General features: G+C 47.5%; 1 protein-coding gene across 5 annotated transcripts in view; it reads right to left on the reverse strand.

Annotated features, from left to right (window-relative positions):
• Positions 1–26,414, reverse strand: part of FBH1 (F-box DNA helicase 1) — a 38,150-nt gene that overhangs the window by 4,984 nt on the left and 6,752 nt on the right. For 2 of the 5 annotated variants that reach the window (XM_043479227.1, XM_043479230.1), the window contains exons 2-18: positions 22,061–22,216; positions 21,160–21,761; positions 17,834–17,964; positions 17,592–17,727; positions 15,415–15,605; positions 14,901–14,993; positions 14,080–14,174; positions 13,156–13,324; positions 12,308–12,530; positions 11,486–11,573; positions 11,317–11,403; positions 10,356–10,492; positions 3,829–3,928; positions 3,619–3,740; positions 3,121–3,196; positions 2,345–2,542; positions 1,746–1,871 (exon numbers count right to left, since the gene is read on the reverse strand). In XM_043479227.1, the coding sequence (XP_043335162.1) occupies positions 1,746–1,871; positions 2,345–2,542; positions 3,121–3,196; positions 3,619–3,740; positions 3,829–3,928; positions 10,356–10,492; positions 11,317–11,403; positions 11,486–11,573; positions 12,308–12,530; positions 13,156–13,324; positions 14,080–14,174; positions 14,901–14,993; positions 15,415–15,605; positions 17,592–17,727; positions 17,834–17,964; positions 21,160–21,761; positions 22,061–22,216 (2,730 nt within the window). The remainder of the gene's footprint in view (positions 1–1,745; positions 1,872–2,344; positions 2,543–3,120; positions 3,197–3,618; positions 3,741–3,828; positions 3,929–10,355; positions 10,493–11,316; positions 11,404–11,485; positions 11,574–12,307; positions 12,531–13,155; positions 13,325–14,079; positions 14,175–14,900; positions 14,994–15,414; positions 15,606–17,591; positions 17,728–17,833; positions 17,965–21,159; positions 21,762–22,060; positions 22,217–26,414) is intronic. The other 3 variants (XM_043479229.1, XM_043479228.1, XM_043479231.1) reach the window with 3 other exon arrangements.

A 26,414-nucleotide genomic window follows, 5' to 3' on the forward strand; every position in this document is an offset into this window, starting at 1 on the left:
ACAGCCGCACAAGGGTCTTGGGGCAGCTGAGCCTCCTGTCTCGGGGCTATGCTCTTCCCCCCACACGCCGTCCCTCTCCCTCAGCCAGTCTGGATGGGCTCGTGTGGTTTCCGCCCTGTCAGTTGCCTGCACATAGAAGCCCTTCTCAAGGGGTGGGGGTCTGGGAACACATGAAGAGCTGTGCCATCTGCCTTAGAAGGGTGGGCACAGGATGAGGCCAAACACCACGGCACTGAACTTTGGAGCAGAGAAGGGTTTAATGCAGGGCCCCGCAAGGAGTTGGATGGCTTGTGCCCTAAACAGCCCAAACTCCCCGAGAACTCTCAGCAAAGCCCTTTTCTAGGGAAGGGAAGGGAGGGGGGAGTGAGTTGTTGCAAACATCTTGGTGGCAGAGCCTGTGTTCCTGAGGTCAGGTCATGGTCAGGGAACGATGGTCCTGTAAACCTCCACCAACTGAATAATATGCTCTGTTCTGACAAGAAAGGACACAGTCCCCAGGCAAAACCGTCACCCTCTAAGGTCTGGTCCTGGCTGACAGGAGGCAAATCTCGGCTGGCAGCTCCCTCAGGGCCAGGCCTCCAGACCCCGACCAGCTGCCATCGCTGAGGGAGCTGGGCACCCAGGTCCTAACGGCCCTCTGCCTCCGCAGGCTGCCAGTACGGTGGGGGCAGGCCCCACAGACCGTGACACACGCAGACAGCCGCGGCCGTGAGGTCTCAGAGGCGGGGATCAGGGACCGGGTCACCACCTCAAGGTGTGGGCCCAGTCAGGGTGCAGTCCTGGTGAAGGCTCTGGAGCCCTGCAGGACAAGGCCCCCAGCCTGTTCCCTGGGCCGGGTGAGCTGAAGGGCCCCAGGGAGAAAGCCAGGCTCGGCCTCTTACCTCACTCTCCTCCTGATGACCACCACTCTGCTGACAGCTGGCTGAATGGACCGCTAAAAGTCGCTCCCTGACAGCTGGCTGCCTGTGGGAGGGGCCACTGCGGCGCCAACCAATGAGAGAGCAGGACTACTAACAGTCCGGCAGTAATCGTAAGGCACAGCGATCGTCTCGTGCTCAGGGCTGCGTGTGGCCACACTCTATTACATTATTAAATAAACTTCACTTCCTCAAGACAGAGCAGCTGGTATCTCTCTATGGCCACTGTGTCTCCCCGCTCCACAGCAATATATGTTCAACACTATGTCTTCCTCTTGTTTTAGGAATATATTTGATAGAGATAAGGAATTTTTAGTATTTCTATTTGGGGCTCGCCCATGCAGGCTATGACCCAAATTTTGATTCCATGACTAAGAGAGAGATTTTATCTGTTTATAGGAAGACATCAAATGGTTTCATTCTAAGACTTAAACCTCAAATCAACAGCACTGATGCTTAGAGTTTAACAGGTAGCCTCAAGTATAAACTGATACAAAAGAAGACAAATGATAGTGTATATTGACGCCTTTTAAGATTCTCAGGCTTCTTTAATAAAAAAAAAATTACAGAAAAAACACCCTGGTGGGTAGGTAAACTATGATTTAGAGCTTCTGTCTGATGGGGAAAAACCAAGACGCGATAAGCACACCTGCCCTTGGAGAAGCCTGACGGAGGTAGGCCCTGGAAGCTCAGTTCTTCTAAAAACCAGTCTAAGAATAACAAATTTAGGACCAGGAGGACCTTTCTGTTCTAGGAGGATCCTTCCAAGAGGCCACACCATCCCGGAAAAAGCAAGGCAGCCCCACAGCGAGGACTCCGTCTGCTCACCGACTCTGAAGTGGGGCAGCTGTGCGAGGTTGTGCTTGGCACAGGGCACTTTCACAAAATCATCCAGGACGTGCACGGTGTCGAACTCCAGGCCCTTGGCCTTGTGCACGGTACCCAAGATGTACTCTGCACAGAAACACAGCCGACCATCAGCCCGGGGCAGGCAGGGGGAGACAGGAGAGGGGAGAAAAGTGTATGCTGCCCTGACTGCATCTTCTCGCCTGGGTGCAGCACTGCAGGAGAGGGAACCGCAGTTTGAAAAGAAAGAGGAGGGAGACAGTAAACAGATGAGGGGAATGAGAAACCCACTGCAGGGGTTGGGTACACAGCAGAGTCCGGTCCGGAGCTCATGGCTACTACCTGCCACCTGCTTTCTGCACACGAGGGGACAGAGGCCCAGGGGAGGGCAGGGGCTTGCCCAGGGTCACATGGTGGCAGAGCTGGGGCTCAGGAGCCCCTTCTTCCAGCTGGAAGAAGAGCAGAAATAGAGGGGAGCGGGAGGAAGGCAGCCCAGCTCCCCTCGGCTGGTGCGGTCGCCCCGGTCAGTGACGTCCACACTGGCAAGAGGCCCAGAGGCTGCCTCCGTCCCACGTCCTCACCTGCGAAGTCCAAGTCCTCTATGTGGCACCGCTCTATCCTTGCCACCAGCTCTGGAATGCGGATGTTGTACTTCTCCACGACTGCGATCTTGGCTTCCAGCTCCTTGTCCTCAGCCGCGGTCACGTACCGCTTGAAGCCGCTGAAGCCCTCTTTGTGTGCCCACCTCCTGATGAACTTGTCTTTAATGACGAGGTTTCCTAGAGGGAACGTGCATGTGCGTCAGGGAGATACAGCTACAGCCATGCTCGGGGGTGGCAGTTCCACATTCCTAACGGACCACGAGACAAATGAGTGGTCTCAGAGCTGGAGACCTGGGTCCAGGCCTGACGGCACCAATGACCTGCCGTGGGCGCCGGGGTGAGTCAGCACAGTGACCTGTGCATCAAGTTCAGGGTCAAGAGGCCTGCCCTTGAGACCCCCGCTTGTTGGGGATTTGAAATAATGCAGTAATGAAAAAGCAAGCGTGCTATGGAAGTGTTAGAGACGATCACACAGGGCCCAGGTGGAAATCACCATGTGCGAGGTCGTCAGGCAGACGGAACAGAAAGAGGGTGAGGATGATGGCTGCAGGTGAGAGAGAGATCGAGACTCCCAAGAACAGAGCCTGGGAAGAGCTGTCACTGCCTCTGAGAACAGGTGGCCTCAGGCACCGCGCCACTGCCAGAAGCAGCACATCGGCTCCTCCAGGGCAGATGACAAGCAACGCAGTGCTCCTGTCCACATCCCGCTCGACACCAGGGTGCCTGTGCTTACCACGTGGCCAGGCAGTACTCACGTTTCTTCCGTTCTTCCTCTGGCTGCAGAAGTGTCCAAATATCAATGATTCTGTCCAATCCAAACGATTTAATCCCCTGAAAAAAGTTTGCTGGTGAAATTTTGGGCATCTTTGCATTTTTTGTCTTTGTTACTGTTGTTAACAAGACAAAGTAAAGAGGATGTACAGGTGGGATTGTGAAATGAGCTGGCTTCTTGGAACCGACTCTCAAACTGCACCCAGAGCATAAATGCAATGAGCTTTTGTGTGTGCATACAGGCAAGAAGGGCATGCACTTTTTTTAGAGAGCAGGGGAAAAGGTCCGTGGTCCTTGCTGGGCCTTACTTTACAGGACTCGCTGGAGCTGAACAGCCGGGGGGAGCATCTCCCAGCGCAGATGTGGGACAGTCACCCCAACTCCTACGTGCAGGATAAGTCTGAGTGCGTGGGGCACTTTCATCAGCTCTGTGTGTGGGTGAAGTTTCCATGTGAGAGCTGAGGACAGACACACACTCCTACCCCGATCAAGTGAATCCGGGCAGGCACCTCTCCCTCTGTGACCCGGACGGCCTCGTCAAACACGTTGGCGTTGGTGCGGGACAGAAGAGCCACCTGCCCCTTCGTGTCACCCCGGATGCCACCTTGAGGGAGAGAGCACAAACTCTGGGGCAGATCCAGGCCACGAGGTAAGCTAATCTGTGTAACAAACACAAGGAACTGCAGCCTTACTCTGATGGTTGCCTCCAACCAATGTCTTCTTTCTCACTCGCTTGCAGACATCCAAGATGGTAGCTCCCACGTAGGCTATCTCCACACCGAACCGGAAACTCTGGGAGAAGAACAGAACAGATGGTGTTAGCACCCACCAAAGAATGAGAACACACTGCTGTCACCACCGAGGTCTGGCCTCTCCAAACCTCACTGCGCATCCCTGATTCGCCCAACCTTGAGAGGATCCTTGGAAATTCCCTACTGCACAGCCACTTACATGGAACAGGAGCCTCACAGGCAGACATCACTATTCTAAGTTTTCAAAACAGCATTTTCTTATCTTGAAACCTGAGACTGACCTATCTGTCTTTACCTCTTGCCCCTGAATCCAAACTCTGACAATCTTTTCACCACATTTTCTACACTCTTATCGCTGCTCCCAGCATTAACTCAGAAACCCCTGCCTCCTATCTCACCTGCCTGGCCTCCAACCCCCTCCCTTGCCCCTTCTCTCTGCCGGATGAATCCTCCGCCACACACTTTCATAAAGCCCCGTGCCTCGCCACAAACAGGAAGAGCAACCCATGAAGAAGGACGTGGGGTGTGGACTCTCAGGACCCTCTCAGCCCCTTTGTTCCCTGAGACCAGCAGCAGACTTTCCTTTTAAGCAAATCCCTCATTCTTTCCAAACACCACTTAAAGAAGCAGCATAAATCACATAAATCACACACAGAAGATCAAGGCCCCGCCCCATGAGGCTCCTTCAACACCAATGTGAAGCCACTGCCCCACTGAGGAAGGCACGGCTTCTGCAATGCTTGGCCACAGATGACATGAAAGTGGATGTCACAACACACAGCATTACCCACAGCTATTCCTTACTGCACCGAGCACAGTGTTTCTCGGGGAAAAATAAATAAATAAAACCATTGCTCTACTTTACAAGCCGTGAGAAAGATCACCAAGTCCTGAGCATTTCCTGCCCCCTCCCTGCCCACTGCATGTGGCAAAGTAATTTCCTACCCTTCGAAGAAGCACCCAGTGCACTAATTCCTTGACCTCTGCAGCTGGAAAGTCAGTGCTTTTGCCCAAACTCATGGTGTTTACTGCCTTTTCTCACCCATTTATAACTTGAGGTAAAGAAGTACTACATATTTGGGTGACCAGCAAGAACACAGTTGAAGGAGAGTGAGATTTTCAACAAGCAGTACTCTGCTGCTACAGAACTATTCTAAGCGGTGCTTGTTCAGAGTTGATCACTCGTGTCTGACTCTTTGCGACCCCATGGAATGCATACACCAGGCTTCCCTGTCCTTCACCGTCTCCCGGAGTTTGCTCAAACTCATGTCCATTGAGTTGGTGATACCTTCTAACCATCTCGTCCTCTGTCGTCCCCTTCTCCTACCACCTTCAATCTTTCCCAGCATCAGGGTCTTTTCCAGTGAGTCACCTCTTCCCACCAGGTAGCCAAAGTATTGGAGTTTCAGCTTCAGCATCAGTCCTTCCAATGAATATTCAGGGCTGATTTCCTTTAGGATGAACTGGTTTGATCTCCTCGCAGTCCAAGAGACTCTCAAGAGTCATCTCGAACACCCCCTGAGTTCAAAAGCATCAATTCTTCGGCACTCAGCTTCTTTATGGTTGAACTCTCACATCCATACATGACTACTGGAAAAACCACAGCTTTGACTAGATGGACCTTTGCCGGAAAAGTAATGTTTCTGCTTTCAACATGCTGCCTAGGTTGGTCATAGCTTTTCTTCCAAGGAGCAAGTGTCTTTTAATTTCATGGTTGCAGTCGCCATTTGCAGTGATTCTGGAGCCCCCCAAAATAAAGCCTGTCATTGTTTCCATTGTTTCCCCATCTAGTTGCCATGAAGTGATGGGATCGGATGCGATAATCTTTGTTTTTTGAATGTTGAATTTTAAGCCAGCTTTTTCACTCTCCTCTTTCATTTTCATCAAGGGACTCTTTAGTTCTTCTTCGCTTTCTACCATAAGGGTGATATCATCTGCATATCTGAGGTTATTGATATTTCTCCCTGCAATCTTAGCTTGTGTTTCAGCCAGCCCAGCATTTTTCACAATGTACTCAGCATGTAAGTTAAATAAGTAGGGTGACAATATACAGCCTTGATGTACTCCTTTCCCGATTTGGAACCAGTCTGTTGTTCCAGGTCTGGTTCTAACTTTTGCTTCTTGACCTGCATAAACATTTCACAGGAGGCAGGTCAGGTGGTCTGGTATTCCCATCTCTTTAAGAATTTTCCCCACAAATTTATTGTGATTCACACAGTCAAAGGCTTTAGCATAGTCAGTGAAGCAGAAGCAGACATTTTTCTGTAATTCTCTTGCTTTTTCTATGATCCAACAATCATAGGATGTTGGCAATTTGATCGCTGGTTCCTCTGCCTTTTCTAAATCCAGCTTAAACATCTGGAAGTTCTTGGCTCACATACTGCTTGCAGGATTTTGAACATTCCCTTGCTAGCATGAGGAATGAGTGCAACTGTGCAGAATTTTCCAAATTTGCTGGCATACTGAGTGCAGCACTTTCACAGCATTATCTTTTAGGATTTGAAACAGCCTAGCTGGAATTCCATCACCTCCACTAGTTTTGTTTGCAGTGATGCTTCCTAAGGCCCACTTGACTTCGCACTCCATGAGGTCTGGCTCTAGGTGAGTGATCACACCATCATGGTTACCTGGGTCATTAAGATCTTTCTTGTATAGTTCTGTGTACTTTTGCTCTTCTTAATCTCTTCTGCTTCTGTTAGGTCCATACCATTTCTGTTCTTTATTGTACTCATCTTTGTAAGAAATGTTCCCTCTTTATCGCCAATTTTCTTGAAGAGATCTCTAGTCTTTCCCATTCCATTGTTTTCCTCTATTTCTTTGCATTGTTCACTTAGGCTTTCTTGTTCCTCCTTGCTATTCTTCAGAACTCTGCATTCAGATGGATTTATGTTTCCTTTTTTCCTTTGCCTTTTGCTTCTCTTCTTTTCTCAGCTATGTGTAAGGTCTCCTCAGACAACCATTTTGCCTTTTTGCATTTCTTATTCTTAGGGATGGTTTTGAGCACCGCCTCCTGTACAATGCAATGAACCTCCATCCATAGTTCTTCAGGTACTCTATCAGATTCAATCCCTTGAATCTGTTTGTCACGTCCACTGTATAATCGTAAAGGATTTTATTTAGGTCATACCTGAATGGCCTAGTGGTTTTCCCTACTCTGTTAAGTCTGAATTTTGCAATAGGAGCTCATGATCTGAGCCACAGTCAGCTCCCAGTCTTATTTTTGCTGAGAGCTTCTCCATCTATATAGGGTTTTTCTATATGGAGCATCTATAGAGCTTCTCCATCTTCGCCTGCAAAGAATACAATCAATCTGATTTTGGTATTGACCATCTGGTCATGTCCATGTGTAGAGTTGTCTCTTGTGCTGTTGGAAGAGGGTGTTTGCTATGACTGGTGCATTCTCTTGGCAAAACTCTGTTCGCCTTCGCCCTGCTACATTTTGTACTCAAGGCAAACTTTCCGGTTACTCCAGTTATCTTTTGACTTCTTACCTTTGCATTACAGTCCCCAATGATGAGGCTTCCCTGAAAGTTCAGTTGGTAAAGAATCTGCCTGCAATGCAGGTGACCGGGTTTGATTCCTGAGTCAGGAAGATCCGCTAGAGAAGGGATAGCCCATGCCAGTATTTCTGTGCTTCCCTAGTGGCTCAGCTGGCAAAGAATCTGCCTGCAATGCAGGAGACCTGGATTAGATCCCTGGATTGGGGAGATCCCCTGGAGAAGGGAAAGGCTACCCACTCTAGTATTCTGGCCTGGAGAATTCCATGGACTGTATATTCCATGGGGTCACAAAGAGTCGGACATGAGTGAGTGACTTTTACTCACCCCTATGATAAAAAGGTGTGTTCTAGAAGGTCTTGTAGGTCTTCATAGAACCGGTCAACTTTAGCTTCTTTGGCATTAGTGGTTGGAGCAGAGACTTGGATTACTGTGATACTGAATGGTTTGCCTTGGAAACGAACAGAGATCATTTTGTCGTTTTTCAGACTGTACCCAAGTACTGCATTTTACACTCTCTTGTTGACCAAGAGGGCTACTCTCTTTCTTCTAAGGGATTCTTGCCCATGGAAGTAGATATAATGGTCATCTAAATTTAAATTTGCCCATTCCGGTCCATTTTAGTTCACTGATTCCTAAAATGTCAATGTTTTCTCTTGCCATCTCCTGTTTTACCACTTCCAATTTACCTTGATTCAGGGACCTAACGCTCCAGGTTCCTGTGCATGTTGTTCTTTATGGCGTCGGAGTTTACTTCCACCACCAGACACACCCAAAACTTGGCACTGTTTCCACTTGGGTTCAGTGTCCGCAGTCCTCCCGGAGCTACTTCTCCGCTCTTCTCCGGCAGCACACTGGGCACCTACCGACCTGGGGAGCTCATCTTTCAGGGTCCTATCTTTTCACCTTTTCATACTGCTCATGGGGTTCTCCACTCCACCATCTTGATGTTTCCTGTTCTAAGTGAGCCATCCCCAAATTATCAAGATCCACAAGCCCATACTGATACAAACAAATACATGAATGAATAAATAAACTGAAGAGAAGACACAGTATCTCCTTCACAGAAGAATTCCAAACAATCTATGTGGCTATTCCAACTCTTGTTCTTAACTGAGGGCTGCAAGTCGTGACTTCCTTTTGGGGCACACAGTGTAGAAAGGGGAGCCGGAGGTGGGGGTGGGGGGTCACTTCACGGTAGAGTCACCTGCCACACCCCAGCTCAGCCAGGGTGCCAAGACAACGTCATCAGTTGTAAATCAGGTTGATGGTATGGACCCAAGTATCAGTGTAACCACCAGACAAATGCCAGCAGAGGCGCATGTGACAAGACGCCTAGCTGGTGCCCTTCAAGGTCACCAGGCCCAAGGCAAGCCTGAGAAACCACAGAGCACGGGCAGCAGGAGACTGGAAGACCTGACAAATAAAGGCAGTGGCGTCACCTGAGTAAGATTCTGGAACAGGGAAAGGACATTTGTAAGAACCAGGGAGTCTGAATAAACTGTGGACTTTAGTTGATAATAATGTGCCCACACTGACACGTTAACTGTGGCAAACTCATCATCCGAGTACTGGAGGACGCTGAGTGCAGCGTGTTTAAGAACTGTCTGTCGAGAAGAACTGTCTTCTCGACTTTTTTCTAAATCTGAAACTAAAAACGTCCGCTAAAAAAAAATTTCTCTGTGCTGACGTCGTCCTAGATCCCTAGAGCAAACAATAAGAGAAAGCCTGGGGAACAGGGTCACAGACTGGGCTCCTGGGCTCCCCACTGTGAGCAGAACTCACGGTGTGGACGATGTCCGTGTGTGTCGCCACCACTCATGTTCTCTAACTGGGAGCTTCCTAAAAGCAGTGGTTCCCACAGATTTCCGCCTCAGGACTTCCTCATACTTCAGAAAACTAGCGAGGACCCAAGGAAGCTTGTATTTAGGTGAGTTTTATCTATCTACAATTACCACATTAGTAATTTTAGTTTATTTAAACATTAACAACAATAATCTCATTACATGATAACACAAAGTACATATTTTTCAAAAACTGTAGTCTCCCCCCACCCAAAAAAATTTAGAGACAAGAGTGGCACTGCTTTTACATTTTAGCAAATGCCTTTAGTTTCCAGCTTAAGAGAGAAGAGCTGATTCTCGGGGCTCTGTGGGTGTCCAGCCTGGTGTGACGGCCTCACACAGACGTGTGCTGAAAACACTGGAGTATTTAAAAGCCTTTCTGGGCAATCCAGGCTCCGGGGGTTGCCGTGCTCCTGCTGGAAACTAGTGTTTCAAAGTCTGGATTTCACTTGAAAGCAAGACTTTTTTTTGGCAATGCACATGTGTTAGCTGTTCCCCTTGAAGATGCGGCTTGTCGCATTCATTCTTGAGAAAATGCCAAATCCCCAAGTCTGAACAACCAGAGTTGGTCTGTCGACTGTTCATTCAAGTACAAATGGAAGCAGCAGCCGGTGGAGCTCACAACACAGTCACAGAAGTGCCCCAGGTGAGAGAGCAGCCGGCACACTGCAGGGGCAGGAGGACATCCCTCTACTTCCCACTTCCGCACACGGACTGCTGGAGAGACGGGCTGAGGGCTTGCAAGACAGAAACTTTCTTCCCTCTGTTATCAGGGATGCTCTTAGTGAGTGCCTTGCGTTGAAGAATACAGAGACTACAAGGGCGGGCTGGAGCTGAGGCCGTGGCTCACTACCACCTCTGCATCATCAGTGCAAATGTCAACACGGCGCAAAAGGCAAGTGACTATTTTGAAAACCGTTCTGACTCTGCAGACCCCCGAGAACCACGGAGAGCCCCTACTTAGAGGTGTGGATCTGCTGCACACTGTGAGCTCAGACGAAACCTTGCACAGGGCCCAGCACACAGGCAGCACTGGAAAACCGGGGTGGGGAGCCCCACACAGGCTTGTGTGTGTGTTGTGTGTGTGTACACGCATCTGGGGGCTGGGAAGCAGAGACAGTCTTACCTGTGTGAGATAGAAGACATGCGTGTGAGGGACCGTGAAGAGAGCATTGACGGCGCCGCGGAAGGTGTAGATCTGCTGGTGGGGGTCTCCCACAAAGATCTTCCCACAGGGCTGAGACAGAACGATGTTCATGATGGCTGCAATCCAGAGGGGCAAGTAAGCGCTCTGACGCAAGGCCCACCCACACAGCAAAAACACACCAAATGGGCGACAGGAAAAGGACAAGAACACCTGCACACTGGATGGCAGGGTATCCCTCCCTGCAGGGTACATGCACACAGTCCAAGGAAACAATTTTCATTCATGTATTTATTTCTGGACATGCTGTGAGGCATGTGAGATCTTAGTTTCCGACTAGGGATTGAATCTGCGTCCCCTACAGTGGAAGTGCAGTGTCCTAACCATGAACCATCCACAAGTCCCAAAGAAACAAGCTTATAAAAACAGATAAATGGTTTCTAATCCTACGAATGCAGATTATTTTTACTCCTGAATATGTGATTGTGTCTAAGAAATCATAAAGGAAATATAAAATGACGCCAATTATCCTCTTTAATATAATAACTTGGGGCCTAAAGATGACCTACCAAGGCACACTATTTTCTATCAGCCACTAGGAAAAAAAAATACATTGTTCACTCTGAATTGACTACCTTTTCCCTTCAGCATGAGTCTTTGTTCTAATAATGTGATGACCTAGGCTCAGCCAGTATTTTAAGAATAACCCAAGCAAATATTTAGAGGAAAATAAGCCTCCTCTGGGTGGAGGTGGGGGCAGAGATGTGGGGGACTGTTGAAAGCTGGAGTCAAAGAGTAAAGGATTTCAGAGTGACTAAGCATCAGACACCCCTCCTCCTACTACAGATAAGAACCACAGACTCACTGCACACATGTCCTCTGACACATGCATGATGCAGTTTCTGTGTGTTTGAGAGTACTGGTGTCCCGAATGCTTTATTACCTGGGGTGCAGTCCTGGGCCTCGTCCACAAAGATGGCATCAAAGGAGGCCAGGAGGGGCTTGCTGAGCTGCCAGAGTTTCAAGTAGCCTAGGAGAAGGGGCACAAGAGTCAGAACATGGGATGCGGTGGGTCCACGTGGGGTCAGGGGTCAGGACAGGGCCACGCGTACCGTCGTGTGTCATATGGTAAGCCTCCTCCTTGCACTCGCCCAGCTTACGCATGTTGTCCCAAAGCCGGCTCGCTTCGAGGACTCCATTCTAGAAAGCAAGTGACACGGTGACGCCGAGGTCAAGGCCCAGGAATAAGGGGTTCGCGCGCACGTGCAGGGGTCAGAGCAAAGGCTCCAGCACATGGTGAGTGGCGGCCCGTCCCTGACCTCCCCGGGCTGCATGAGGGCCTCATGACATCATCAGGTGCCCAGACGGCAAGCAGCCGAGGGCTGGACCACACCCAGCGGCAGAGCATCTCTCAGGGAGCACAGCATCCAATGAATCAGGAGAGGCTGGATGATTCCTCTAGATTTACAACCCACAGTGACTATATTCATAAGAAGAGTGGCCAGGGACTTCCCTAGCAGTCTGGAGATGAGGGCTCTGTGCTTCCACTACACGGGGCACATGCTAGGTCCCTGGTCAGGGAACTAGGATCCCACATGCTGTGCAGTGGGAGTGAGGAAAAAAAAAATGGCCAATGATTGAAAAGAATTGATAAAAATTAGAAGAGAGATACTTTATCCTTAGATCCTAGGACTAGCAGACCCCATGCTGAGCTCTGATAACCCTGGCAGGAGCCCTGTCGATGCAGTGCAGGCCAGGCTGAGGACCACACTTCACAGAAGACCCTGGACACCCTGCTGCCACACCGCCCCGTGGCCTCCCTCCGCCTCTGCCTCCCGCCAGCAGCTCTGAAGACACCAAAGGCTGGGACAACCCGATCCAGGTCACACCCTCATCCTCCCAAGCCTTAACTCCAGGGAGACTGAGCCACTCACCAGCTTTTCACTCTGTTCAACCATGACTCGTTGCCCCTGGCTGTTCTTGCACCAGATAGGCACATGATCGATTGTCAGCTCCTCGTCGGCCGAGGCAAAGAAGTTTTCCAGAGTCTTGCACACGAGCTTAGCCCTGATGAAGCCACCCTTCCCTTCAGTGAGGACGGAGTTGACCATGAAGGGGGTTAACTTGAAGAGATTCAGTTTCTTCTTCAACTGGTACCTGCAACGCACGTCCCGAGGGCACAGGGTCAGCCTTCCTGGCCACACAGGACTTGTGTTCCCCCGGGTCTCGCCCCCTTCTCTTCAAATGACCCCGCCAGGTTGCCGGCAGTGGCTCCTCCAGGTGAGGAAACAAGCTGAGGGGATGAGTGAGGTCCTTGTAGGACTAGAAAGAGCTCCTCTAGGCTTTCAGAATTCAGATCTAATAACCCAGGAGACAAAGGAGCTCACAGCAGACACCGCGGTTTCATGGTGTGGACCCAACTCCAGGAGGCCCCGGGGGAACCTTGAACCTCCCTACAGCCTTCTCATCCCATGGGTGCGGCTCAGAGGCCCTGGAGCCTGGGTCTAGCACCCCTCAACCCCATCCTCTCCCCTCGTGCTTCTGAGCAAAACCTGAACTGATCAACCAGGCTGGTGGTGCCTGGAACTTCAGACATGTCATCTGGCCTGTGCCTCAACTTCAGAGACATGAGCATGCCTCCCTCAGTTAACAATGTATCTCTGTGGGGTAAAAGTATAAATCACTAAACATTCCCTGCCTGTAAACGGAGATAAGGCACTACGTTTTCCCCTGCCACTGCGGTGCGCTGACTGCAATGTGAAAGCGGCACCGTGATGCTCACTTGCGCCCGATGTGACCATAGGCCATGGAGTGGAAGGTCTTGCAGATGACGTTGCTGGGGAAGACGAGCTCCGCCTGCTTGGCGATACTCTTGTTGAAAGTCACGTATAGAAACCTGCTCTGAGACCACTTCTCAGCATACTTGACCAGTGTGGAGGTCTTCCCGGTGCCTGGAGACGCCAAGAGGAAGGGAGGTCACCCTCTGACCAGGAAGAACTGCTCCAACGGCACCGTAATCAGAATCTTCCCATGCTTATCTTGCCACCGGCCCGGGACCCGACAGCGGCAAGTTCTCCAGTACAGATGAGAACTAAAAGCCATGCAGTGAAGGGATCAGCAGAGTCGAGACAGAGCCACTGGGTTGGGGTAGCAGCCCTAGCTGCTCCAGCGAGGGGCCCACTGACTTCCTTGAGCTTCAGTCTGCTCCTCAACCGTGTCACGGAACACACAGGGAGAAAAAGCAGTACGAGCAAGGGTCAGGCAAAGAGTGACCAAGTACTTTAGGAGCCAGCTAGCACAATTAGCTGACCGAGGCAAAACACTGGACCACACCTCTGGGGATGCAGGTTAGAAATAGAAGGTAGAAGCTCTTCTAGGTTTCACCCTACAAAAAGCCAGGGACTCCTGACATTGTCTGAACAAGACAGTCACACGACCTGCTGCCCCAGAGCCACCTGTATGTATGAGCAGACATGATGACACGTTAACAGGTTGGGTCAGTCCCACAAACTATGGGCCATCTGCCCCCAGGAACTCCAGGGTGGATTCTCCCTGGAGTGGTAAGAAAACGCAATTATTCCTTGACAACTGCTTTTTAGATGATTTAATTGCAGAAGCGGAATAACAGATGATGGTATGATATTCCAGCAGGTAGAGGGAAGGGGCAGGCATCGATGAGAGACCTTCAGGAACGGCAGCCCCTTACCTGCAAATGCCATTATTTTCACCACCTGGAGAGGCTCCATCTTATGGCTTAGGATCAGCTGCTGTTCATGTGTCAGCTGGATGGTTGTTTTCTTTCTAATCATTACAAAAGAGAAATTAGGAAAAGCGCAAGGAACTGAAAAGATCGGGTGACAGACTACCAAAACCCAAGTAGGAAACCAAATGGAATAAGTAAAATTTAATGAGGAAAAAAAAGAAGGGACCTTCCTGGTGGCGCAGTGGATAAGAATCTAACTGCCAATGCAGGAGACACAAGTTCACTCCCTGGTCCTGGAAGATCCCACATGCCATGGTGCAACTAAGCCTACGAGCCACAACTATTAAGCCTGTGCTCTAGAGCCTGCAAGTAACAACGACTGAGTCTAAGTGCCTAGAGCCCGTGGTTCCACAACAAGAGAAGCCAGCACAATGAGAAGCCTGCACATCGTAACTAAAGAGTAGATCCTGCTCACTGCAACTAGAGAAAAAGCCTGTGCAGCAGTGAAGACCCAACACAATCAAAAATTTTAAACATAAAATTATTTTAAAAAAAAGAATGCTCTCTTCTTTAAGAAAAAGAGAAAAAGGAGAGGGTGGTCCTTTAGAGTGATAAAAACGTTCTAAAACTAGATTATGACGTCAGCTGAACACTCAGTAAATCTACTAAAAATTATTGAATTATACAACTAAAATGGGTGATTTTTATATAATGTAAACTATAACTCAATAAAGTGCTTAATACAAAACCCTTTTTCTCCTTAAGGGTGACAGTCACGAACCAAAGAGGACAACACACCACAACACATCTACAGAGGGACATACCCCGGCCAGACGGACGGTTCCTCTTTGTCTCCTGAGGCCTGAGTACAGGAATTCTCCTGAAGATACAGGCAATAGAAAATGTTGTAGTGAATCCTAACAGGAAGAAAAGAGATTAGAGATTTTCAAATTCAGTCACAACCTGTATCTTATTTTTCCTCAGACTCCTAGCCGTTGCTAAAAAGAAAACATATACCGTTCTTTTACCAAAACAAAAAAAAAGAGAGAATCAAAGGGCTTAAATATACCAAGAGCTGAGGTGTATTTAGCCGCGCTGTTGGAGGTAAGTAGCAGTGCAGGTAAATATCTGGAGAGCACGTTCTGGGAGAGAGGCCTGGCTACAGGGGCCAGAGGAGAGACTGGCACGTGCCCTCTGGGGAACAGGATGCAGCTGCGAGCGCACACGCGGCCCCGGGACGGTGCGAGACCGAACAGCGCCTCCTGTCCCGGGAGTACACTCCGGTCTCTCGGAGAAGCCGGGGCGCAGTGGGCGCGGGGCCCGCCCGGGGCCCGTTACCGGTTGCTGATGCTGATCCCCTTCTCCCGCATGGCGTAGAGCAGCACGGCGATGCAGTACAGGGTCTCGGTGACGTCCGGCACCGTCACGGTGGAGCTGGGCCGCCGCAGGCAGAAGAGCAGCTGCTGGATGTCGCTGACGCTGCTGGACAGGAGGACGATGGCTGCCACCAAGGCCCACACGTTGACGCCCTGAGGAGGGAGGCGGAGTGGGTGAGAGAAGAGACCCGACAATGAGGAAAGTCAGGCTCAGGGTACACGTGTCTCCTACAGACCCTCTGCAAGGAGGCCAACTTCCCAAAGGACACTTGGGAAACAACAGGAACGTCTCCTCTTACCCTGGATTCCTTCCTTCTCATCACTTTCGGATCTGACTTCTCAGTTTCCTTTGATTGAATAACATTTACAAAGTCCCTAATATAAGACCCTGCACAGAGGTTATCCACACCCTCACCACTCAGGTCAGTGTGAGCTCTCAGGTCCAGACACTCAAGTCCACAAGCTTACTCATATGCCAAAAAGGGCAGGTAAAAAGAAAACAGCAGTCTTTACAGAGAAATCAAGGCTGACAATTCAATGGCATGAAGATGTTAATTTACTACTGGCCTTCCCTGGTGGCTCAGTGGTAAGGAATCCACTTGCCAATGCAGGAGACACAGGTCTGATCCCTGATCCAGAAAGATGCCACATGCCGTGGAACAGCTAAGCCTGTGTGCCTCAACTGCTGAGCCTCTGCTCTCGAACCTGTGAGCAGCAACTATTTAAGCCCACTCGCCCGAGAGCCTGTGTGCCACAAGAGAAGCCACTGGAATGAGAGGCCTGAGCATCACAACTGGAGAGTAGTCCCCGCTTGTTGCAACTAAAGAAAAGCCCGTGCAGTAATGAAGACCCAGCACAGCCTAAAAAACTAAAATTTTAAAAAAGAAATGCTAATTTACTACTTACTTTACATTACAATTATTTAATAACTTATTAATGGAACTTTCCTGGTGGTCCAGTGGCTAAGACTCTGCACTCCCAATGGCAGGGGCCCGGGGTTGGTTCCTGATCAGGGAATCAGATCCTCATGACGCAGCTAAGAGTTCACAAACCACAACTAAAGATCCCACATATTGCAACTAAGACCCCGTGCAGCCAAATAAATTTAAAAAGCTTTAAAAAAAAATAAGTAGAATTTTAAAAAACATTTATTAAATACTAAGTTTAATAAATAGTAAATAAATTATTGCAAGTGTATGATTAGGGACACAGTATGCTCCATTTATTAATGTCTGAGAAAACACTCACTAACATGGAAATATTAAAAATAGTCAGATAACCACTATTCTTAACTCCTTGCAAGTCTCCCTGTTAAAAATACATCCACAAAAGGAAAGTTCTGCACATTTCTCACTATAACTGTCTTGTGAAACAAACCTCACTTCACCATCGATAGCCACTTCACTAAAGGCAGAGAAACGCACAAGGCTAGATTTCCAACCCTCCACTGGTGCAGAATGAGGCTGGGGTTGCACGCGGTTTCCAAGAGAACATTTAAGAAGAACCCTTGATCTAGATGACAATTCCAGAAGATGGATTCACGACACTCAGGACTATTTCCAGCATCTCATTAACTCACCATGTGTCAGTACAAAGCCCATCATTTCTCCGGGCTTCCCTTGTGGCTCAGCTGGTAAAGAATCCAACTGTAATGCATGAGATCTGGGTTCAATCCCTGGGTTGGGAAGACGCCCTAGAGAAGGGAAAGGCTATTCCAATACTCTGGCCTGGAGAATTCCATGGACTGTATAGTCCATGGGGTTGCAAAGAGTCGGACCCAACTGAGCGACTTTCACTTTCAGAAAACCCAAGGTGTCACCAATACAATGGGCTGGCTTGTAAAGAAACCCTTACAATCAAAGTGTTTGGAGGCTAGGTGACCATCCTCTGTTGAAACTGCTCAACAGGACAGAAAACTGGATGAAATGCTTTTTAAAATTCCTTCCAAATTAAATAATCTGTGGCCATTTATTTCTCTATGGAACCAATGACAAAGATTAAGCCTTCAAAGCAGAGATTTATGGAAAAAATTTAAAATAAATCTAAAACAACCTTCAGCCACACCTGACCGCCAAGACATTTTCTTCCAAAGAGGAAAGGCGACGCCTCCCCAGCCCTCCCCACAGCCTCTTCACGTACGGCAGGGGCAGCATAGAGGTCAGGGAGGTGTTGGCGCACGCAGGCCTCTGCCTCGGGGAGGAGGAGGTGATCCCTTAGGCTCCACAACGCCTGTCCAGGGTCCACACTCGGGGAGCACTTCGTGGTGGCTGTGTAGCTGTTAAGACATTCACAGCAGTGTCCGTGGGAAAATGATCCATTAAGTGCTGATCTCTCAGAAAGGATTTCAGAAATCCACTTCCTCCCACAGGACGGTGACTTACCGGATGAGGTTCAGCACGCACAGGTCCGACTCCTTCTCTATGCCGTAGCTCGACAGGATGCCATCCACCTTGCTGACGGCCTGCTCTTCATTCATCAGGTATCGGTGATACAGCTTTTTCCAAGGAATGAACTAGATAGTTTAAGAAATCCAAAACGACATGCAGGCAATGGCTGTTAGAGAGCAGACCAGGCTACAGACACTGTTTAGAAAACAACTATAGCCCACAACTCAAAAGCTGGACAAAAGGGCAGAAACATTACACAAATTCTAGTTGAAAACGAGGAGAAGGTGGGTCTCAGTTTCTTGGTTCCAACACCAACTTGTTACAGAATCTGGGGAGAGCTAGAGCTTCAGCTTTCCTGTCTGAAACAGAGTCTAGTGCCTGTCGAGAAACTAATGACTCAGCTTCAACTAGGATTAAACAACATGAGAGCTGCAGCTGTACTAATATTAAACAAAACAGACTTTCAGTCAAAAATTCTAGGACAAAGAAGAAGATTATATAAGGATAAAAGGGTCAATTCCCCAAAGAGATATAGTAATTACAAATACATATGTACCAAATATCAAAGTCCTAAATCTAGGAAGCACATACGGGCAGAACTAAAGAGAGAAACAGACAACAGGAGACTTTGATGCTCCACTTTCAAGAACGGATAGCACAAACAACACTAGTCCAATTGAACCCAACTGACACATAAAGAACAGTCTACCCAACAACAATATACAATCTTCTCAAGTACACATAGAACATTTTCCAGGATAGGTCATGTGTGAGGCCACGAAATAAGTCTTGATCCATTTTAAAAGACTGAAATTACAGAAAGCATGTTTTTCAGTCACTACAGAATGAAACTAGAAATTAGTAGCAGAAAGAAAACTGGAAAACCCACAAATATGAGAAAATTAAACAACACATTTTTAAAGCAACCAATGGGTCAAAAAGGAAATCACAAAGAAATTAGAAAACACCTTAAGACAAATAAAAACACAGGTACCAAAATGTATGGGATGAAATGCAAGCAATGCTAAGAGTTAAGTTTATAGCTATAAAAATTACATTAAAAAAGAAAGATCACAAAGCAACAACCTAAATTTACACCTAAAGGAACTAGAAAAAGAACAAACTAAATCCAAAACTAGCAGAAGGAAGGAAATAAAAGAGACTATTATATAGAGGAGAAATAAATGAAATAAAGAATAGAAAAATGGGGGGGGGAATCAATAAAACTAATAAGAGTTTTTTTTTAAGAGATCAACAAAATTGACAACCATTAGATACATTATGGAAAAAAGGGAAGATTTAAATAACCGAAATCAGAAATGAAAGAGGAATGTTACAACTGATGTCACAGAAATAAGAAGTGCTATAAGAGTACTTCAAATAATTGCAGGTCAGCCAACCAGATACTCTAGAAGAAATGAATAAATCCCTAGGAACACACAACCTACCAAGACCGAATCATGGAGAAACAGAAAACCTGAACAGATCAATAATGAGCCCTCCAGGCTCCTCCATCCATGAGATTTTCCAGGCAAGAATACTGGACTGGGTTGCCATTTCCTGGTCCAGGGGAATCTTCCCGACCCAGGGGTTGAACCTGGGTCTCCTGCATTGCAGACCAGCTTTTCACCATCTGAGCCACCAGGGAAGCCCAATGAGTAAGGAGACTGGATCAATAATCAAGTCTCCCAAAAAGGAAGCATCCAGGACCAGATTGCTTCACTGAAAAATTCTACTGAACATTTAAAGAAGTAGTATGAATCCCCCTCAAATTCTTCAAAATAACTGAAGAGGAGGGAGCACTCCAGAACTTATTCTGAGGCCAGCATAGCCTTATACCAAAGGTAGACAAAGATACCACAAGAAATATAAAGAAAATGAGAGCTGTGACAAGGTCACGGAAAGTAACACCATCATGTCACTGCTGGTGATGATAAAAAGAGCACTGTTCTAACATTTCAAGACATAAGAATAAGCTGGGATATCTTCCCAAAATCTTCTCAAGCAGAATGGCAGGAACCCTCACTTATCCCCATTTCCCACTAGAGACCTTAATCAAGTGCCCAGAAATACTAACCCCCAAAAAAGTTCACAACTAAAAACAGAAAGATATTTGTCTGAAAGTAGGAGACAAGACCCCCAAGCAAAATATGGAGCAAGAGCAATGAGAAATTTCCTCCAAAATCCTTTGGGCTTGGAAGAGAAATCTACTAACTCTTAACATATCCATCTTGCCCTCCATCTCCAAGGTTTTCAACTTCTCACTCGGTAAAGAATCTGCCTGCAATGCGGGAGACCTGGGTTCGATCCCTGGGTTGGGAAGATCCCTTGGAGGAGAGCATGGCAACCCACTCCAGTAGCCTTGCCTGGAGAATCCCATGGACAGAGGATCCTGGTGGGCTACAGTCCATGGGGTCAAAAAGAGCTGGACGCAACTGAGTGACTAAGCACACACATTTGAAGAATGGGTTAAACTCTCTACCTCTGGCTTATTCCCAACGGCTGGTCTAAAGGACACACTAGCTAAGCAGAACATACTCCTAGCCCTCAGGCTTCCTGGAGACCTGAACCTGGGAAGTCTAATGACACAACAAAGGGAAGCACAGGCTGTGGGCTAATGGTACCAGAAAATACTTTCTGAGAGCGTAGGTTGCCCCTGTGTCATTCTCAGAGGGTACTCCTGTGACAACATCCAACACGCATTTAGCAATCACCTCCTATTAATATATGTAAACTACTGTGAGACACAGTGGAATACAGAGTGGAGAATGCACAAACAGGACAATGAGCCCTCCAGCAATGCTCTAATGTTAAATGGAGGAGAAAGGCTCTCTAAGATCATAGCAGAACATCACAGGCTTGAACAGAGGTATAAATCGCTGTAATAGTGTAAGGAAGAGACAGAGCGAGGGTGACTTCCGTGGGATGGAACAGAGAAGAGGAGTTACTTGGAATGCAGCCTGGAAGAGGTGAGATGTCAATAGAGATATGAGGGACTCTTTGGGCTGGTCGGCTGTGGGGTGCAGATTAGATCAACATAAGGGAAGGACCACACAGTCCACAGCTCGGAGGCAGCACACCACGTGCTGGGACAGAATACCGGGGTGGATTGCAGAAAAGTCAGCGGTGAGCCTGGAATAAATAATAAGGTGGGACACACACGGAAGGTCTCAGGTGCCTCCAGGGGTTGGGATTCGATTCTAGAGGACAACGGACACTAACATTTCTGAAGAAATGCCATCGTCAGGAGGACGCGTTAAGCGAGGCGAATCCGTGAAGATTTAGAGCAAACATCAGAGAACGAAGAGCACGTTCCATACCAGCGGATCACTGATGACCTCCCTCCAGAGGTGGCACACCAAGCTCAGGCTCCAGTAGAGGTCTTCCATGGGCAGGAAAGCAAAGATGTGCCTCAGGACCTCGCTGGGCAGGCTGCAGATGTGGCTCGGGGGCTCCTGGCTGGGCAAGGTCCCAAGGAGCCCGTAGTGAGAGTCAGGAACAGGGTCCGGGCCAATGTCCTCCACCTCCTGGCTGGGTTCTGCAGGCTGCATGCTGAGCTGCCCCGCCCCGACCTCTGCTTCCGGCCTGGCTTCCCTGGGCTGTGTGCACGATGGGGACGAGTGACGCCATGGGGTCTTCTTAGACACCCCATCCCACGGACTGGTCCCTGGGGCTGGATTCCTCTCGTCCTCTAAGGACCGAGACCGCTTCCTTGCAGGCAAAGCGGACCCTGACGAGTGCAGCCTGGCTTCTCCATCTCCCCCCGGAGGCAGGGCACAGGGGCTCCCTGCCGCGAAGATCATTTCATCCTCTGAGTCCTTAGGGCTGTCCTGGCCCATAGAATTGCTTTTGGCCATGTCATTGGTGCACCGCTGCTGGCCAGCGAGGAAGAAGTCAAGGCTGTATCTCAGGCATCCTCGACCTAGACAGAGAACCCGCAAAGAAATGAGGAATGACTGATAACCCTTTGCTGACCTGAATGAGACAAACTAATTTTCAATTATCTATTTTAATACGGGAAAGACACAAGGATGTATTTATCGGTCTACTGATTACACATAAAGCTTAATACAAGAAATATTTATATCAGGTTCTATCATGTGGTCAGACTACTGCAACAGGACTGTAAGATCACAGTAACAACATTTACAAATGCTGAGATACTCAAAGGCCACACACACTATAGATTCTGAAATGCAAGGTATTTGGGGGAAGACATACCCCTGGTCCCTCTTTTGGTTCTGGGTCTAGGATAGAGACCGTGGTTCGGGTCTCTGCTTGTCCATATTTGACCAAAGGACTGGGATGCAGCCAAGTGACTCTGAGCGAGATGTTGGCACTCAATGGCTGTAAGATGCTTCCGCTTAAATCGTCTCACTGTTTTGTACCAAAGGGCAGAAGAAATGGGACTCTTGTTAGTTATCACAAATTCTACAAGCTAGTCAGCAAATTAAACTTAGTTTTTAGGAATACTGGGACTGTGGACCACCCGAGCCAGGCCTTTTGATCTTCTCTACTTTCCCATCAATTTTCAGTCATCTCCTAGTTTCTTAACAGCTCTTCCTCAGGATTTTAGAATCCTAAAATAACCTTCTTTTTCACCTATCATGCTTTCTAGAAGCCCTGATCATGAAATGCTCATTTGAAAAGTGGCCACTATTGCCCAAATGGAGATCTGTCATCTTTTGCCGACTTCACCCAAGCCCTTTATATTCCCATATTAACCATAAATATTTTAAGAGCTGGCTGTAGCTTTTTAAAAATAAACTCACACATTTGTCCCCTGAATATACCAGCTTCCCCAAATTGCAGAAGCAGAAGGCACTAAGGAGACAGTCACTGTAGGTTCCCCAAGGGGCAGCTCACCCTTGTGCGCCTCCGCCCACCCCCGGGTGCACCCCCGACCACCTCAATGTTCGGCACTAGTGTAAGAGGATGGCAGCAAGGCCCCCAAGAGGAAAAGAGAGTTGAGACCACTCTTCAGCATCTTCATGGGATGAAGTTTCATATTCCCCCTCAGCAACACAGCAGCAACTGTGCCCAGATTTCTGTCTTAAGAGTACTGACATATTTATATTAGGCATTTTCTGCCAGGTAATTCTTTTCCATATTTAGCTGATGCTCTTCCTGTTTCTGCATATTATCGCATTTATGATCTAACCCCTCCAATGTCATTAAATAGTTACACTACTGTAAAACAAAACAGTTACATTAAAAAAAAAAAAGGGTGAGAGAGAGGAAAAGAACACATGCAAGAGAATTAAAGTGACCCTTTACAGATGGCCAACAGAGGAATCACTTCCTGCCAGTACCATACTTTCACAGGTCCTAAAAATATTCTAGAGTAAACTGTAATATCATGTTAGAATTTCACTCAACATTTCCTGTAACCCTGAAAATATCTAAAACCAAGACACTAATACGTGTATCTGGTATAATTTATATTATTAATCAATAACCCACCCCCCTCAGCCCATAGCTTCTTCAGAAACGATGCTTCAAAATTTCAATGCATTTTTTGAAGGTTTAACAGAAGTTTTTAAAAAACTTCATGGATATTTCAAGACTTTTAGAAAATTATTTCTCCACACAAAAACAGCTCTACAAGGCCCTCTGAAAGTATGCTAGAGAGACTTTTTAACTGCCTGAATTCAGAGTTAAAATGCCGCCGGAGGACCCCAGTCACTTAGCTTCTTGAAGGCTCAGGAGCGCTATAATGATTAAGTGAGAAAACACACCCCGGAAGACTTGTCAAACTATAAAGCCCGAAACAAATTTACCCATCTGCTTATTCTCTTGAACAAAGCTTAGATGTGATTGCATAAAACATTGAAATAACTCTCAAATTATAAAGACAGTACCTAATGGCAAGACATGAAGTATGTCAGCAGTCCAGTTACAGCCTGTTCTGTATTACTGAAAACACCTTTTACAAAGCCAAGTCGTATGTTTTAATCTCTTATTATGATCAGAAAATAGCCCTTCCATCGTAATGGTTTTATAAATTTCATTATTTCATTGTGGAACATATTCCTCTACACTAAAAACCAAGTCTTATTCATACTCACAGAGGGAAGGGAAAAAAAAAGTTCAGTTTTTCTATAATAAAAAAATAAAGAATAAATTTAAAGTTTTCTATATTGAAAAAAAATAAGCTTAAAGTCTGATTATTCTCTTTTAAAAAGTAAGACATGAAAGTTTACCTCTCCTGCTCAGAATCTTTCATGTCACTAAGCTCATCAACCACAGATCAACAATAATGTGACCCGTGGCTGGATGAATCTGAGGCTACGGGACTCGGAGGTCCCTGTCCATAGGGTAGACTCTTAGGGACCTGAGCTCTCTGGAATTCTGGTGCCATGGAGGGTCCTGGAAGGAATCCCCTGCAGGTACCTTGGGACGACTACACTGACAAACCCTGGCCCCTAGTTCGGGTGCTCCAAACCCACTCGGTTCAACTACAGGAGCAGCTGCAGAATTCCAGCCAATAAACCCACCAACCCTGTAGATCCCAGATATGTGACTCATCTCGGCTTTCTCCTCCAACATGCCCAACTGTTACAGAGCTGGCAAATCCAATGTCCAGAATTAGAACTGGACACAGCTGAGGAAAGCTACTGATAGTCGGGAGAATGTCTTATTTAAAGAAGGTGAAGGTCTATAGGTAAACTGGCCTGGAGAGAAAGTTTTCAAAGATAAAATCACAAAGGAGTAAGATTACCAACATCAAACCCTCAAATCCACATGACCCAGGACCTTGGTGCCGGCACAGACCTGCACGAGCATTCTGCTTCCAGCCTTCGGGTACAGCTCAGAGCATTCCTGCATGAAGTCATCGCTGGCGCAGAGGTGCCCAGGCGGGGCTGTCTGGCCTCCAGGCACCAGCAGGGCTGCCTGCCCTGTCCATCCGGAATGGTCCCCATGGCCCTGACTGTGCACCCGGGAGGCAGAGGTGGCGTTTTCACTGCTTACTTCCTCTTCTGACTTCAGTGAGAGATCAGAAACCAAGACCGTTTTTCCTGCCTCTCGGGTCTCTGTGCTTCACTGTGTGGGAGCCGGGGCCCCTGCCACCGTCTCGGGAGTTAGCAAGGCGTCTAAGTCAGGCCGTGTGATGCGCTCAGATCTGGAGCGGGGAGGCCTCCTCCACGCGATCACTCACAGTCGACTCACAACGAGGATCCTGAGGAGCTGACACGCTGAGTTCACACCACAATCACACGGTTCCAACCAGACAGATGGAAGCACCTAGCAATACCCACAGGGAGGCTGACACAGCCCATCAGCTCAGAATTACAGGTGGACCATGCCATGATGAGCCTCTTAAAAGATGCTATGTTTTAACAGCATCAGTGTTCTTGTGAAATTATTTAAAATTACTATAGTTGGCTGATTCATGTCAATGTATGACAAAACCCACTGAAATGTTGTGAAGTAATTAGCCTCCAACTAATTAAAAAAAAAAAAAAGAAATTTGAACAAAGAATCAGGCAGGTAGAGGAAGAGTTGCACAGGAAGTAAGAAAACCTTAAGTAGAAGCTACCCTGACTTGTTTGAAGAACAACTAAGAGACAGAGGGGTCTGGAGTAGAGTGAGACTAAAGAGAGAACAGTAAGGACTGAGGGCAAGGAGGCAAGGGGTGTAGGAGGTGGGACAGACTGGTGTGTTTGAAGACCTAGACAATGCTTTTGAATGAAATGGGGATCCAGTGGGTGATTTTAAGAGGAATGGCCCAATTTGCTTTCATTTTAAATGAATTGTTCTGGCTAGTATATTGCAGCCAGTTTACAGAGTCAAGTGTGGAAGCAGGAGATATATGCATAGGCTCTGAAGTGATCCAGGTGGGAGATGAAGATGGCTCAGGTCACGGAGGTGGCAGGATAGACTCTTAGAAAGGGTCAGATATCCAAACCACTCAACTTACCAGCAAAATAATTCAAACCCTCAAGCTTAAGACAAACAAGAAAAATCCTGAAGTTACTAGTGGGTGTCCTTGCCAAAATAACACGGAGTTTATTTCTTGGTCTGCTTGAGTAGAGATCTGAGCTCTGTTCCTTTTATCCCAATATAAGCTGTGAGTTATTTATGTTACTTAAATAGGTTCAAGTGTTTCCCTGGGAAAGAATTATCCTCAGGAGTCAGGAGCTTTGCATATTTGATTATCAGATATGCATTTCCTGTTTGGTGTCTTTTTATTTTCTACAAAACCTCAGACAGATGGAAACAATAAATGTTTGTTCAGCAAAAATAAATAAATAAATAAATAAATAAAATTACTATAGTAAAATTCTAACCAGCTTCTAGCCTTGTTAATATATTTTTAAATCAGCAGCTTAAACCTAACTTTATCAAAATAAGGATGCTCAAATGCTACCCCTTCCTTCCCTGAGTCCCCAGACCTCGTGAGGTCCCCTCCTCCAAACAGCAGGTGCTCTCTGCAAAGCTCTCTAAGGGCACTTACTAGAAGATGCTCGTGATTCTTCAGGAAGCAGCTAAAGTGCACCGTGATGAACGTGCACTGTTAAGAGGGATGGAAGAACATGACACTTGCTGGTGGGCTTTCCAAACTCTGCAAGGC

The sequence above is a fragment of the Cervus canadensis genome, chromosome 10 (assembly GCF_019320065.1).
Source record: "Cervus canadensis isolate Bull #8, Minnesota chromosome 10, ASM1932006v1, whole genome shotgun sequence".
Taxonomy (NCBI): domain Eukaryota; kingdom Metazoa; phylum Chordata; class Mammalia; order Artiodactyla; family Cervidae; genus Cervus; species Cervus canadensis.